At 38.9% G+C, this 16950-nt stretch overlaps 1 protein-coding gene across 2 annotated transcripts in view; it reads right to left on the bottom strand.

Moving 5' to 3' along the window:
• Secp43 (tRNA Selenocysteine associated protein) overlaps positions 1-16950 on the bottom strand; it is a 179218-nt gene that overhangs the window by 104182 nt on the left and 58086 nt on the right. For both annotated transcript variants that reach the window (XM_090372127.1, XM_090372128.1), the window contains exon 4: positions 7242-7341. In XM_090372127.1, the coding sequence (XP_090228253.1) occupies positions 7242-7341 (100 nt within the window). The remainder of the gene's footprint in view (positions 1-7241; positions 7342-16950) is intronic.

Raw genomic sequence — 16950 nt, 5'->3', positions numbered from 1 at the left:
AGTATTTACACCAAACTGCATGAGACTGGTACAGTTCCCATTGCTCAAATGAACAAAATGTGGATGAAATAAAACACATTCTTCAGTCTGTAATACGTAGTCCTACTATCAGCATGCGAAGAATTTCTACGCATATTGGTGTTCCACAGACAAGAGTATGACGAACATTATGTGAACACGGCTTGTATCCATTTTGCATACAGTGAGTGCAACACCTTCAACCAGGAGACGACACCTAACGATTGTAATTTTGTCGGTGAGTAAATGCTAATCACTGATTAATTCTATTAATACTGTTCAGCGACGAAGCTACTTTCACCTGTGATGGTATCAACAACACCCGTAACTCTCATAGGTGGTCAGACAAAAATCCACATGCCACTGTAGAAAAAAATTTCAACATTGCTTCTTTGTAAATGTGTGGTGCTGTATCATCAGCAATTTGTTGATTGGGCCTGTTGTGTTACAAAATCATCTTACAGGCCCATTTACCTAGAATTTCTGCAAAACGAACTTCCATTACTATTGGAGGATGTTCCCTTAGCTACAAGGATTGGTATGCACTTTCAGAATGAAGGAGCTCCTGCACTGGAGCTCCTTCATACCTGCCTGGTGTTACAGTATATAAATTGAACTTTCCCTGAACGATGGATTGGCCGCAGTGATCCTGTTCATTGGCCACTAAGGTCTCCAAGACCTCACTTCGTTAGATCAGTGATTCTCAACAGGGGCAAAAATTGGTTTTTGGGGGCGAAAAAATCATGATTATTACAATGGTTTATGGCCCTCCAAAGTTCAACCCTACATTTTATTCCTAAATATTTAATTTCTCTCATTGGGTTTTATTTTCCCTTGAGACAACTGATTTTTAACATATAGGTATATTATATTAGGAGTGAGTTAGAAATTTTGATAAAAGGAAAATAGTGGACGTGATTTAATTCGACCTTTGCTTTTCATAGGCATTAAATGCCTAAGTGCTTTAAGACGGAATGTCTCCACAATCCTTGACGTTTGTGAGTTTCCGACAGCTGAAACCTTGGCAGCGGCATTCTGGGCATGGTTTATTTATTTATTCTTTTGTTTCATCGGTCAATATAATGCGGCTTGGATGGGATGATGAAATGTTTCAGTCTATTGTTTCTACTTTCTAAGCGACAATTAGTATTGGTTTATGGTTTCCTTGTGGGAGTTTTTGATCCACAGTGCTTTTGTGAGTGATATGGACTATGAGAGTTAAATAAAAATAGTTTATATTTTATTATTTAATTCTTTGTAGTTAGTCAACCCAACATCAATCATGTCAAGTGCTGAATGGAAAAAGTCGACAGTATCTGGATGAATATCTAGTTTAAGGTTTTACTGAAAGCCCATTCGACTCAAACAGCCTATGTGTGAATTGAAGGACTTCTGTAACTGAATGCGAGTACTGTATATGTTCTGGCCATAAATATAAAGTATGAAAATAAATGGACCTGTCGTTCTGGATTCCGTAGTTTAAGGATAGATGAATTCTGTATAATCCAGAAAAGTTTTAATAATAAATGACATGAAGCTTTCAGTTAAATGGACTGCTTCATCAGCAAATTCTAAAGGGATAAAGACGTTAGAGACAAAATTTAACAGATACAGAGTTGTGTGCGCAGTGATATGTGCATGAACACGTGATTAAACATTCAACAACTAGACTGCTGCTCACTGTTATTGCATGGACGTGTGTGGATTTGTTGCCAGAGTTTATCCAGTTTCAAGATAGTTGCCTCTAATATATGATGTAGACTCGTGCCCGTGCAGCAATTCATAGTTCTTGAATTGCAGGAGATGTTAAGCGACTCTAGCCAGAGGCGGTGGCAAAAGTGTTGGGATTGGTCAATCACTTCGTAATCATGCTTGGGGTTAAGGTCATGTTGGGTGGTCCAGAAGTGTTCCACGATTGTGGATTGGTCAGTCTCACCAAGATGAATTGACCTGTTGTGCTCTGCAAGACGGTCTTGAAGGAGTCTCGAGCTCTCTCCTATGTAGCAGCTGCCACAATCTTTGCAAGTTAGGTGGTATACCACACTGCTGCGCAAAAGAGGGGCGACCAGAGTCTTAATGTTAGAAACCAGAGAATGCAAGCTCCTACCGGGCAGTTGTACGCATTTTATACAGTATTCCCGGAGGATTTTTGAAATCTGGCCCGACATGCCCGGATAGTAGGGAACGTAGGTGGTAGGCATATTGTCATGCGTTGAAGACAGTCTCGGGTGGATTGTCAGCTCTTGCGCTTGCAATAAGCACTTGTCTAATATGTGGGTTGGATAGCCATAATTGACCAGGTCCGTTCTCACTCTGGAAATCTCCGTGCGTCTAGCTTCATCTGAGCTGGAATGGCTCCAAGCACGGGAGAATAGGTGGAGCCTATGTGTCTTATGTGTAATAGTTCCTTTTCAAATGGGGCTATGAAACCATCAAGACTTTTAGATCACTTAAAAAGGAAACATCCTGATAAAGTTGGTAAACATATTGAATGTTTTAAAAATTTAAAACATAATTTTGAACAACGTAACACTGTTACTTCCTTATTTTTTTTTATTATTTTTTTTTTTTTATGAAAACCCCAAACACGAAAGGTATCAAAACCTATAGTACTTAGTACCATGCATGGTTTGAAGGAGAAGTATGGGGGGAGAGGGGTGCCGGAAACTTTGCTCTAGAGACTTCCTTATTTAAGAACACACAAAAATATTATGGTGGAATGATTGTGCCTTATGAAATTGTAGAAATCATTGCAAAAACTGGTAGTGCTCACATGAGGGTGGTTCAATAAAGAATTGCCCTCACCTACTTCCACATATCGCAGAGTCATGATATTTTGTGTGTAGCATCATATATATCTCTGTACTAAAGGTGTAAAATTTCAGCCCCAAGTCTTAATTTGTTTTTCTCTTACAGAGCTGAATGTGCAATGAAGTAGCATCATGGACAAAGTTGAAGCCAGAGCTGTAATCTGGTATCTGTCCTTGAAGGGGAAATCTAAAGAAATCCACAAGGAGATGACTGCTGTATATAATGATGAAGCCCCATCCTATGGCATTGTGAAGCACTGGCATTTTGATGTGGTTGGACATCGGTAGAATCGGAGCCCATTCCAGGTAGTCCCCATTCAGCCATTGATGACAGCACGATCAGAAAAGTGTAGTCATTAATCATGGAAGATTATCGGATATCTGTGCGTGAATTGTCCCAGGAGGTGAAGATTAGTGTGGGCTCTGGTGAAACAGTCCTTCATGACCAACTCCATTTTACAGAATTTGAGTGCAAGATGGATTCCCCAATTATTGACTGGTTTCCAGAAGGCTGATCGACAACAGAAATCATAAGAGTTGTTAAGTCCTCTGCCAAAAGAATTAGGAAGACTTTTTCTCTTGTCTAATCACTCAGGATGAAAGTTGGATACACCATTTCAACCCTGAAAGTAAAAAGCAGTCCATAGAATGCCGACATCATGGTTCCCCCCCCCCCAAGAAGGCAAGGTTCAAGCGTCAGCAGGAAAGGGGAGAAAATCAAAACATGTAGGCATGGCATGCTGTCCAAAGGTGTGAGAATGCTTCAAGACAATGCCCCAGTTCACACTTTTGAAATTGCAACAACACAAGCAGCCACTTGTGGATATGAAATATTGTCTCCCATCCAGCCTACTCACCCGATCCTGCACCATCGGACTTCTTATTTCTTTCCCTCATATCATTTCTTCAGGGAACACACTTCCCTGACGATGAGGCACTCATTTCTGCAACAGAGTCATGGTTCAAAGACTAACCTCACCACTTCTACAAAAACAGTATGCGTAGCCTCATCCATCGATGGGAAAAATGCATAAATCTGCATGGTGGCTATGTAGAGAAGGACTAAAACCTGTGCCAAGAATCAAAAGGCTAGCACTTCTGCAGCTAGATCAGGGCAATTCTTTGTTGAACCACCCTCGTACAGTTGCTGAGACTGTTATACAACCCACATTAGAGACTGTAATTTCAACAGTGATGCGTGAAAATCCTTCCAGTATTTTAAAAGCATTGCCATTGAGCAACGATTCAATTTGAAGACAAATCGATGAGATGTCAGTTAACATTGAAGAGAAGCTAATTGACAAACTAAAAACGAGAAAATTTTCTATAATCAGATTGATGAATCCAGAATTACTGACAATAAGGTCCTTCTAATGGCATACGTTAGTTATTTCGATGATTGTAAATTGCAAGAAGAGATGTTTGTAAAATCCATAGAAACTGACTGTACTGGAGCATCCACTTTTGCTGCTGTAAAAACATGGTATGATGAAAAACAAGTACCACTGGAAAATTTGGCATCCTGTGCCACTAATGGTGCTACCTCCATGGTTGTAAGACAAAGGTTTTATAGCCCACCTAAAGGAAGTATGTCCCGAAGTTCTTGCAATACACTGCACAAAAGCATTGTGCACCGACATCATCTGGTTGCAAAAAATATTAGTCCAGTTCTTTATCAATCTCACAGTAAAATAGTCACGTAGCAAATTGATAAATCGATAAAATAGTCACGTAGCAAATATAATCACCTTTTCAGAAAATTTTGTGTTGATAATGAAGAACAGTGTGTGAGGCTTCTTTTACATACAGAAGTCAAATGGCTTTCTAAAGGAAACTGTCTAACAAGATTTGTAAACCTTTTTGATAAGATAATTAGTTTTTTAGAAAGTGAAGTAGACAGATTTAGCAAAGGAGATTAGCAAACACAAAAACAACATATACTATATGGTTGAATTTTTCGAAAACTTAATGAAGTATCACTTCAATAGGAAATTAATTACGGTGACAGACTGCAAACGTGAATTAAAAGCCATCATTGAAAAACTGGAAATACAGTGGTACCTCGGTATACATCCGCTTTGGAATAAGTCCAACTTGATATACATCCTGTTTGGACACGAAAAATTTTGTTTGGAATACGACTTGCGTGCGTCAAAATGAGTCACGACATCGCGCGCTACCCTTGTTTACCTCTCTCAAGACAAAGCCACGACTCAGATGCCAGATCTTACCCCCTTTCAAAAACTGAATAAAAGCCGACCAAGGACGGACACTAGCAAAGTACGCGTGCCTGTCCTCACTCGGCTTTCCGAATAAAGCCGTCCGAGGATCTATGTGCGCACGGTGCGCGCTTATGTCCTCGATCAACTGAATTCGGTTTTTGGAGAGGAGGTTAAGATCTGGCATCTCTGCCACGACTGCCCACGAGCGTCAGTACGACAGTTTCTACCATTCAGTGAACAGCCCGTGCTATAACTCTCCATGAATTTTCAAGTTATTTGTGTTTTTTCGCGTAAATGTTTTGTAAATTCATTAACCATAAGTTCTAAGAAAGTTAATGAGAAGAGCAAAGCAAAGAAGAAAATGGGGCAGGATCACCACGGAGGTGAAAAATGAGATTGTTGATAAGTATGAAGGTGGCATGCGTATCCGTGACTTGGCTGCTGCATACCGTAAGCCGAGAACGACGGTATCTACGATTGTGAAAAACAAAGACGTTATTAAATCTGCTAGCGTTGCGAAGGGGGTGAAATCGATTACCAAACAAAGATCAGGGACATTGTATAATATGTCAATAACAATAGGATTTTTTTTCATGGGAACGGATTAATCATTTTCCCTTTTTTTCTTATGGGAAAAATTTGTTTGGTATACGTCCTGTTTGGTATAAGTCCAAGGATCTGGAACGGATTAAGGACGTATACCAAGGTTCCACTGTATTTGAAAGTAATTTAATGAGAGAATAATTTCATGGTATGCAAGAGTTTGCTGAAATCAATGAATCTCTCACCGAGAATGATCTTAAGAATTATTGAGATCAGTTGTGTTCTTTAAAAGGTGAAATGAAAAATAGATTTTCAGATTTATTTTCTTTTGAAGTAAACTTATGGATGTTATATCCAATTGGATGCAATGCCAGGTCTGCTATTGAAGAAATTCAAGAACTTATTGAATTAAAATGTAACAAAGAATGTAAATATAAATTCAAAAAAGGTGGAATAACTGAGTTGTAGGGATCAAAAACAACTAAACTTCTTTATCCAACATTGTGGTCAGAAATGACCAAAGTACTTCTTTGTTTTCCAATGTTTTATATGATTGAAAGTGGTTTTAATTCAGTAAATAAAATATTAACAAAGGAAAGAAACAAAATTAATATACGTTCAAGAGGAGACATTAGAATTAAACTTACTAACATCATACCGAACATTGAACTTTTAGCTAAGGAGCATCAGGCTCAGGGATCCCATCGAATAAAAAGAGTACGTAAAAAGTATTTTTACGTACTCTTTTTATTTTTTTGTTTAAAATTTCATGGGGCCAATTAGGAAAAAAATTGTCTAAAAAAGCCCTTTAGGGGGCGATAATTAAAAAAAGGTTGATAAACACTGTTAGATTTTTGTTTGTGGGGATGGATTAAAAATGAAGTATACATAGAAAAGGTGAATACAAGAGACGAATTGCTCGCTCACATTTTGTATACTGCTGCCCTCACATAAAGGAACACCAAGACAACCTCAGAAGAACAACATGTCATATTACCACAAGAGTTGCAAAGTGCACTGAGGTTGGTGGTGGGATTTTCAAACATTTATTTATTGTGAACTGTAAAAAATTTGTCAATTATTTGTATTTTGTATCATTCAAAAAGTCAGTAAATACAAACAATGTCATTTATCGTTCTTTGGCTTTGTGTGTGCCAGTTTCAAACAGCTGTATCTCCACATCCATTGAGAATTGGACACGTTTATATGAACTTTTTTACTCAGAATTGATACTATTCCTTCTGAATCATCCTGTATATTAATTCTTCAATCATATACTGTTCACTTTCCTCCAACTAATTTTTTCCACGCTCTGGGCTATTAGTTTATACAAGGGCAGGAGTATCTATTTCTATCCTAATTAATTACCAAATTTTGCCTTGTTAGCTTCTATACCTTTGCTTGTGAACACCCCCCCCCCCCAGAAGTAACTAGTGACAAACTAAGTTCTAAAAACAGATTTTTTTAGATAATCAGACACTGGTGACCCTCAGCTTACAAATGAACGAAATATGTTACTGCATATCAATTAAGTGAAAATTTAAGAAATACAGAGCAATAATGGCTTAAAATTTTGCACTATCTGTTGTGATATTTCCAATCAATTATCAAGAATAGTCTAAGTAGGAGGGGGGCAGCATACACTTACTGTAGTTGCATTTGGAATCTGTTTCCCATTGCACCTATGAAGAACTTTGAGTGCTGTTTGTTCATCACCAAACTCAAGAAAACCATATCCCATAGGCATTCTGTAATGTTTAAAAAATAGTAACATGTTAAATAAAAGCTAAGCATAATAAATTATTACAGAAAACATACAGAAGTGCTTTACATAATTTTGTATTTGGCTAGAAAAAATGATAATTAGCAGCTACACACACACACAAAAAATGACCTCAATCACAAAAGGCATAATTATTTCAATAGCCCATATTGTGAGTCCGTTCGCAACAACAAGTTGCCCTATTCGTGCATTTTGAATAAGTAACTCTTCCCCTGAACCCTTCCAATTTTTCCCTTCATACCTCACCTCCCATATTCCAGTTTTAAAATTTGTAAATGAAAGTAGAGATTTATAATCAAATCACAACTAGGTTGTCAGCTCCTACATTTGGGATACTTAACCACCCATTGATGAGGTGACAATTTCTGAAATGTCAGCTGCTGGTGGCACAGAACTGAGAATAAGTAGTAGTAGTGGTATGTGATGCATGAAAGCAAGTGTATAAGCTTATGTAGCATCAGCCAAAAAAAAAAAAAAAAAAAAAATCACAAGAAAGTAAAAATCTTTCTATATCTCTCTCTCTAAATAAATAAATAAAAGACTTGACCAATCTACCTGAGAAGGGTTTCTTATTTGACGTGCATGTATTCATTATATGAGATATTCAAATAATAATGCCTCTCTGCAAACTTTCTTGTAGCCAACTAGAAAATGATACTAAAGGATTTCCATAAATTTGCTGTAGAAATTTCTGTTGTTTTATGCAATACCTCTATATATATATATAATATGGAGTTATTGCATAAAATATGGAGTTATTACAGAATTATTACAGAAAAATACCTTCTTTGTGAACAACTTGTTAAATATTAACCACACACATTCTAAAATCACATTATGATATTTATATCAGAAAAATTAGTATATATTAATCGACAGTAAAAAAAAAAAAAAAAAAAGAATGATATTATTTGATCAGCGCAATTTTTTTAGAACATAAATTGCACAACACTCATGTCAAAAGCAGAATCCAAATCTGACTTTTTTGAAAAGTGGCAGATTTAAGGCTTTTGTATAAGGGGTGTTCGTTTAATTTGCAGACTGGTGCAAGATTTTGCGTTTACCGCCCGAACTTTCCATAACTGCCACTAAAAGTGCTGTCCCTGATTGCTACTCAGCAGACTCAGTGTGCGCATGCCAGTACTTGTCAAGCTAGTGTTGCGTATGTGTACATACCAATACTTTTTAACAAGTAGTGTTCAGTACATGCTCGTGCCACTACTTCATCCAGCTAGTGACATGCACCACTAGCTTGATGAATCACATACAGATTGAACAGATACATGTTTTTTTTTTTTGTTGTTGTTGTTTTTTTTTAATGAAAACCCCAAACACGAGAGGTATTAGCACCTATAGTACTTAGTACCACGCTTGGGCTGGAGGTTGAAAAGACGAAAGAAGATATTTGTTGACGTTAGACTTGAACTTCTGTAGACCGCAATTTTCAGGAAATACACATGAAGGAAGGTTGTTCCAGAAAATGGCAGTTGAATGAATAAACGAGGAAGATGAAAAGTTGCTTCTGTGAGTTTGAAGTTAGACAGCAAATGGATGTTGGCTGGACATGTTCGGACTGTTTTGAAAGAGAGAGCGCGAATTATAGAAGCCAATTCAGAAGAACAGTGCCCATGGAAGTACATGTAGAAAAGGCATGCAGCAAAAACAATACATCTATGAGACAGCGAGTGGAGAGACTCTGTTAGAGAGGAGTCATTAATTAACCTAACTGCCCTCTTCTGAATGGAATCGAGAAGCCTAAGAGAGGTTTTGGGGGCACTGCCCCAGATGTGGGAACAATATTCCATGGTAGGACGGATTTACGATTTGTACAGAGTGAACAGCTGTTTGGAAGAAAAGTAACGCCGAGGCGAAAGTGAAAACAAAGTTTTTTAGATACAGAGGAACCAATTTTTGTAATGTGCAGCATGTGCCAAGAGAGATTAGAAGTCAGGGTAATCCCCAAAAGAGATATCATTTTACCTAGAAATTGGAGTGTCACCAAAGATAAGCAGAGGAGCAGAAGAATCCTTTTTGCGAGATATAAGACAAGACTGAGTTTTAGAAAGATTGAAATCAACCAAGTTGTCTTTGCCCCACAGGAGAATTACCTGGAGATTGAGATTTAAGGAATTGGTAGTGGATATTTGAGAAGTTGAAGTTAATTGACCACAGAAAGGTTTCTAAAAATAGAAAGTGAAATGCAACGTGCTATCATCGACAAAACTATGGATAGGATTTCCAGTCAATGGAAGAAGGTCCTTAATATACAAGAGGAAAAGAGTGGGGGAAAGAACTGAATCTTGGGGGGAAACCAGCATTAGTGGAGAAGTTAGAAGAGAGAGAGCCATCTACCATCACCCTCAGTGAACAATCAGTGAGAAAACTGGATAACAAATTGCAAAAAACATGTAGTAAACCATAAGATGGAAGCTTGTTTAGGAGAACTTTATGCCAAACACGATCAAAAGTCTTTGAGATGTCAAGAGCAACTGCTTGTGTTTCCCAGAACTTTTGTATTGAATTTGTCCTTAAATGGGTAACATAAGCCAGAATATCACCAGTGGATCGACACTGACAGAATCCATACTGGCGATCATTGATCAGACAGAAGGTTTCTAGGTAGTTAAAGAGTTGGCAGTTAATTGATTTCTCCATTACTTTAGAAAGAGTAGAAGTAATTGCAATGGAACAATAATTTGATGGGAGGGATTTGTCACCCTTTTTAGGAACTGGTTAGATATCAGAAAATTTCCAAGTAGAAGGAAAAACACCTTTGGAATAAGAAAGTGAAAAAAAGGTAACTAAGAACAGGAGCAAGTTCAGGAGCACAGGTTTTGAGAATAAGTGGAGAAACACCATCAGGACCTGAAGTTTTCTTAGCATCAAGATTCGTCAAAATCCTTCTGACATCCTTTTGAAGGAAAACCACAGGAGGCATTGAATGGAGCGTGTTGGGAATGGTGAGAGGAGTTTTACCAAGATCATTGATACAAGAGTTGAAAGGAAAATGGGATGCTAACAGGTCAGCATTATCCTTGGCTGAAGTGACAACAGAACGATCTGGTTTTGACAGAGGTTTGAGCAGAAAAGGGCAAAAGTTGCGGCCAATAGCTTTGGCAAGAGACCAGAATGCTCGGCTACCATTAGGGCAAGAAGCAAATTTTCTAATCTTAGGCTGTTCAAAATCTAGTTGGGACTGATTAATAACTGCTTTACAATTGTTGCGAGCTTTCGAGTAGGCACAAAATTAATCTGAAGATTTAGAAACAAGCCAATCACGATATGCAATGTTCTTCTCTTGAACAGCCTTAGCACATTTATTGGAAAACCAAGGTTTAGATAAAGGATGAGATTTTAAAGTGGAGTGTGTTATAAAGGATTCCATTCCTACAAGAATAATTTCACAGACATGATCTGAGCAAATGTTGACATCAGAAGTTTTGAAACAGTAATCCGACCAAGGAAAAGAAATCTCGCAGGTCATCCCATTTTGAATTCTTGTAATGCCAAACAATACAAGGTTGGGAACAGCCACAAGATAAAGGCTCCATTGAAGAAGAGACAATCACCAAGTTGTGATCTGAGGTGCCTAAAGGACCACTCACTTCGACCGTGTACTTAGAAGGGTTGTTTGTGAGAAAAAGATCAAGTATGGTGGCTGCATGGTTAGGATTGTCTGAATAAGTACAATGAACAATTGTACAGAGAAATAGAGTAGGCTAGTAAATCAGAATGTCTTATAATGGAGGATTTTAACTTCCCAGATATTGACTGGAACTTGTGGGTTGGTCACTCACACACTATTCAGCCTTTATGGATTTATTGGATTATTGTTTTCTGCAGCAGCATGTTCGAGAGGCAACCAGAGAAAGCAATACTCTTGATCTGGTTATCAGCAGTGATCATTCGTGTATTAAAAATTTGCAGATAAAGGAACCACTAGGTGGCAGTGATCACAGTGTACTGATGTGGGATTTACTTAAAGATTTAATTACCATCAGGGGTAAAGGAAAGGGTTTTTGCTTCCATAAAGGTGAGTACAGTGGTTCCGACAGTTTTTAAATTCTGTACAGTGGGATCAACTGACGATGTTACCAAGAGTAAATTCTAAGTGGGAAGCATTCAAGGAATTAATCGTGGATGCTACTAAAAGTTTCATACCTATTAAGAAATATCGTTCAAGGTTTAGGCCTAAATGGTTATCTAATGAACTAATGAGACTCGTAACAGAGAAGAAAAATGCATGGGATGCATATAAATTATCAATCGACTCAGAAGCCTATGGCAGATATAAGCTAGTCTGTAATCAGGTCACAAAGGAGGTTAGGCAGGCGAAGGCAGATTATGAGAAATCCTTGGCAAAAGATGCTAAGAAAAACAGCAAGAATTTCTTTACTTATATAAACTCTAAAAGGAAGGGGGATGAATCTGATTAGTCCACTTGACATCGATGGTTTGAGTGTTGATGATCCTGCTCAGATAGCAAACAAACTGAAAGAGTATTTTGCATCTACATTCACAAATGAGGAATTATTAAGGTTTGAAAATGGCAGAAGGTTATCAAATTGTAGCAGGATACTTAATGATTTTGTAATAACTGAAAGCAAAGTGGAGGAGAAATTGTTGAAGTTAAACATAAGAAAAGCACCTGGGGTGGATGGGATCTATCCAGTTATATTAAAGGAGGTGGCAAAGCAACTAAGCAAACCCTTAGCCATAATTATGAGAGCATTCCCATGGACTGGAGATGTGCAAATGTATCCCAAATTCACAAAGGGAGATCGAAGGGTGACACAAGTAATTACAGACCAGTTAGTTTAACTTCTGTTCCGGGTAAAATAATGGAGTCACTGGTTAAAGATGCATTGCAGGATCATCTAGACAAGACTGGAGAAATAATTCAGACAAAGCATGGGTTTGTTAAGGGAAAGTCTTGTCTGACAAATCTGATAGGATATTATGATGTGGTTACAAAGGAACTGGATGCAAAAAATAATTTTGATATCATATATTTGGATTTCAGGAAAGCTTTTGACACTGTTGCGCATGGAAGACCATTGTACAAATGGAGCAGAATGGTATTAAGGGGAAGTTGCTACAATGGATAAAAGGATGGTTAAGTGGGAGAAGACAGAGGATGGTAATCAATGGGTGCTGCTCTTTGTGGACTAATGTTATTAGTGGAGTCGCACAGGGTTCGGTGTTGGGTCCACTGTTGTTTTGTATATTTATCAATAATATTGATGAAGATATATCAGGCTTAATGACGAAGTTTGCAGATGATACAAAGGTTGGCAGGGTTGTTAATGACAGTAATGGCAGTGTGCTACTCCAACAGGATCTTGATAATTTGGGCAGCTGGGATAAGAAGTGGCAACTGAAGTTTAACCTTGACAAATGCAAAGTTCTGCATATGGGTAGAAGTAACCCCAGACAAACGTGCCAACTGTGTGGTACTACACCTAAGGTCGTAGAAAATGAAAAAGACCTGAGAGTAATTGTGCAGTGAGATAATATGAAGTTTTCTGAGTAATGCAGACAGGCTGCCAGGGCAGGTCATGGGGTTTTGTCAATGATATATAGGAATTTTGCTAGCAGGGAAAAGGAGGTGATTGTCCCTCTGTATAAGGCAATGGTCAGGCCACGCCTTGAGTACTGCACAGGTCTGGAGGCCTCATTTTAGGAAGGATGTAGATTTGCTTGAGCGTGTACAGAGAAGGGCAACAAGATTGGTGAGGGGAATGAAGGAATTCTCTTACCAAGAGAGGCTTAAGTTCTGCAAATTGCAGTGGCTGGAGACTAGGCACCTGCGCGGTGATCTGACTGAGGTGTATAAGGCCTTGAATGGGTTGAGCACGCTGAATTCTGATGGGATCCTTCCACTTGTTCAGATTATGAACCTAAGGGGGCATAAATTCAAATTAAGAAAGGACAGATGTAGAATAGATGTGCGGAAATTTGCCTTTAGCCAGCGGGTGGTTAATTGCTGGAACAAACTTCCATCTGTCATTGTGGAAGTTGATAGGTTGAATAAATTTAAGGAGAAACTGGACAGGCATTTGGAGGGAATGGTGTGATTTTTTTTTTTTTTTTTTTGGATGATGCTGCATAAGCTCATACACTTGCTTTCTTGCATCACATGCCACTACTACTACTACTATTCTTGTAGGTAAATGAACAATCTGTGCAAGGTCATTAGTAATTGCAAAAGCCTCAGCATCTTTAGCAGCTAGGTCAGTGTGACTATAAAATGGAAACCAGCAGGAGTTGTGAACATTAAAATCACCACGGAAAATTACCTCACTGTTAGGAAAGTTGGACTGGAGAAAGTCAAGTTGCAAAGAGAGGAAGTCAAAGAGCTCCAAGTGATTAGTGGAGTTGGGAGAACGGTTGAGACAACAGATGAATTTGACACAATGAGGTAGAGAGATTTTAAGCCAGAGAAGATCGAAACGAGGAGATTCCAAATTACCAAGTTTCTGATAGGGAATATCGGAACGGACATATGCACCAGTACCACCTTTGATGCGAAAGGAATCATACAGCGAATAATTTTGGGTAACTGAGATAAGCAGTGGTCGTATCAACCGATAACTGAGATTCTGTCAGAAAAAGTACATGGGGTTTGGCAGACTGCAAGTGGAAATGAACATCGTTGAGATTAGAATTGAGACCATGTATATTTGTGAAATGAACTAGGAAGTGTTTGGGAGGTTTAGATCTTTTTGCAGATAAGCTTACTCTATTAGTTTGGCAATTCATGGTGTATTCGGTAGTAAGAAAAAGTGGGAGAGGACATGCTGTATGAAGTAATAAAATTTTTGGATACGGCATACACATGGTAAGAATATACCCAGATCCTTGACATAACGTGGCCTCGACAATGGACACCCTCCAGTCACTATCTGGCAGAGTAGAGTAGAGGCAGCAAGATTATACACTAGCTGATCCAGAAGCCTCCTAAAGATTTACCAATCGGTTCGGTCCGGTGTACTAACTAGCGGCCGGCCTGCGAATACAGTTTTAGAGCTGCACCCTCGAAATGAGGCACCTCCGTAGCCAGGTGGGAGGAGCAGCAGTGCATAGCACGCGCTCCTTGATTAGACCAAGGTTCGAGCCCGTGAGCCACCAAATACGGAGGATGCGGAAAAGTCAGGGAATGACCACCACATATCTCCTAAGCAATATGGCCTTAGTTGCTAATGCTCCTAAAAACCAAATAACAACGACAATAACCCTCGAAATGCAAGGAAGATTGGATCTTGCCATAATGTTCATCATAACCTCAAAAGTCATCAGTCATACTGCATGATGGAAGAGATGGGGAAGGGTTGACCGGAACTTAGCTCTGGAAACTAAACATGGGTTCCACCACTTCATGCCCCCAATAAACAAAGTGGTGGTATTTCACCGGTTGATGAGAGTCATCTACCACCTAGTATTGCCTGATAGCACAGAGGGGTGGCATTCCTCCATGTGGTGTGGGTGCCACACCTCAACCCCTGCTTATGTTGGTTCACACCTTGGTGGCAGTGTGCATGTACATGGAGGTTATACCCAGGGTTACTAACAGTCCCAGCATCATGAAGGTGCAGGCAGAGGATTTGGGTGTCACAGACCGTCTGGACTTCGCTGAAATTGGGTTCAATTGACTTGAATGTCACCCGAATATCTGTTCCATCAGCGTTTTAGACTCCCAGGTAGCAAGTACAGCTTGTCTGGCATATCTGAGAGAATGTCTGTGACAACCTCAAGAACCAATGATTCATTATTGCGTCAGACAGAGCTTAAATGCATTGGAAACAGTTAGAGATGAATGAAGCATATGGTAACAAGTGGCTTGGTTGAATGGCCATATTCTGGTGTGACCGAACTTTCCAGTGTGAAGTGGTTTCTCCACTTCACATAGGTGCTGAGGTACTGTCACAACATCCCCCTTATTCACCGAACTTAGCCCTGTGTGATTTCTTCCTGTTTTCTCATCTCAAGCAAGCTCTGAAAGGCATGCATTTTGCATCCAACACAGCGATGCTTGCAGAGCCACAATGGAAGCACTTCGCAGTCTTTTGAAAAATGGCTTGCAAGAAGCATTTAATGCATAGGCATGACAGTGGCAAAAGTATGTAAAGTTCAAGGGAGAGTATTTCAAGAAGAGAAATTCACAGAAAATTCAGATGATTACAATTAAGATAAGATCTTGCACCAATCCACGAATTAAATGATCACCCCTCATATTTTATCAGTTCTTAACTGGTTTTATTTTGTTTTTATCACATTAACCATTCTTCATTAATATGAAAAATATGACAATCATGCTGTTCGTTGGAATTGGCTATGTGATCCCTTGATAGAGAAATCTTGTTTTTTACTTTCTCTAACCTAACATAGCTTAATGAAACTGGGGGAAATGCAGACAGGTTGCCAGAACAGCCCATGGGGGTTTTGTCAATGATATACAGGAATTTTTCTAGAAGGGATAAGGAGGTAATTATCCTATTGTATAAGGCAATGGCCAGGCAACATCTTGAGTACTGCATACAGGTCTAGAGGCCTCATTTTAGGAAGGATGTGGCGCTACTTATGGAATCAGTGTATATTATACTACTGGCATTGTGAAGGATGTTAATATTCTCTAAGGCTAATTTAATTCATGTAATTCTGCAGTGTAACTACTACATTCAATCAGTAGTGACAGGGTGACTCTGGAAGAAGGAATCACAGCCATGGCACCAATGTCTGTTTTCGAACCATCTGTATATATTAGGTAGCTTTGAGCATTGTTGAGGTATCACAGAGTGGGAGATTTACGGACCAGGGTGAATCAGATACAATGGTCTTGAAGTATATTAACAAAATGAAAGTTTCAGGTGCGCATCCAATCTTTTAGTCTAATGCCAGCAGGTCTTTTTTCAGGGGGCTGCTGTTATAGAACATTATCCATTCAGTGTTTAAAAGTAACAGTCAAACCGAATAGACTGGAAGGCTCTGAAGTTTGGTTGCATAAATGAGGAGCAGGATTTTCCTTCTAAGGTGAAGTGGAGGTTCATGTGCCTCTACACAGTGACTCTGGACAGGGGATATTCTAAATGCCCCTAGAGCAGTGTGAAGTGTACTATGTCCAATGGTATCAAGTCTGGTGATTACATCAGTCATAGACAACAACTCCCTAATCTAAATGAGACATGATGAGAGCATGACACAAATGTAGTAGAGTGCATCTTCTGAAACCCATTTGTGGCAGAGATGGATCTGAGTATGGTAACTTTCTTCAAGAAGACAAGGTTTTAAGGGAAAAAAATGGCATTGGCATTGGAATCTGTACTTTCTTCTAGATTATTGGTTTGAATAGGTGAACATCTTGTCTCCATGTCATCTTCTGCATGAAGATCGAGTACTGTTTCTTCTTGTGTGATTATATCTTCAGTGTCCTGGCTGTTTGAGTTTGATTGTGTCAATTCAGTGGTATGTTGTCTTTGTGATCTCTTTGGTATTTTTTCGCTTGGTGTGATTTTAGGCAGAACTATGATAGGGGTATTATTCATTTTGTTAACTAAACCTGGTTTGGAAGTAGAAC

The sequence above is a fragment of the Mastigoproctus giganteus genome, chromosome 4 (assembly GCF_048544385.1).
Source record: "Mastigoproctus giganteus isolate SK-2022 chromosome 4, ASM4854438v1, whole genome shotgun sequence".
NCBI classification, from domain to species: domain Eukaryota; kingdom Metazoa; phylum Arthropoda; class Arachnida; order Uropygi; family Thelyphonidae; genus Mastigoproctus; species Mastigoproctus giganteus.
The sequence above is the reverse complement of the archived record's forward strand: the minus strand, read 5'-3'. Positions and strand labels throughout refer to the sequence as shown.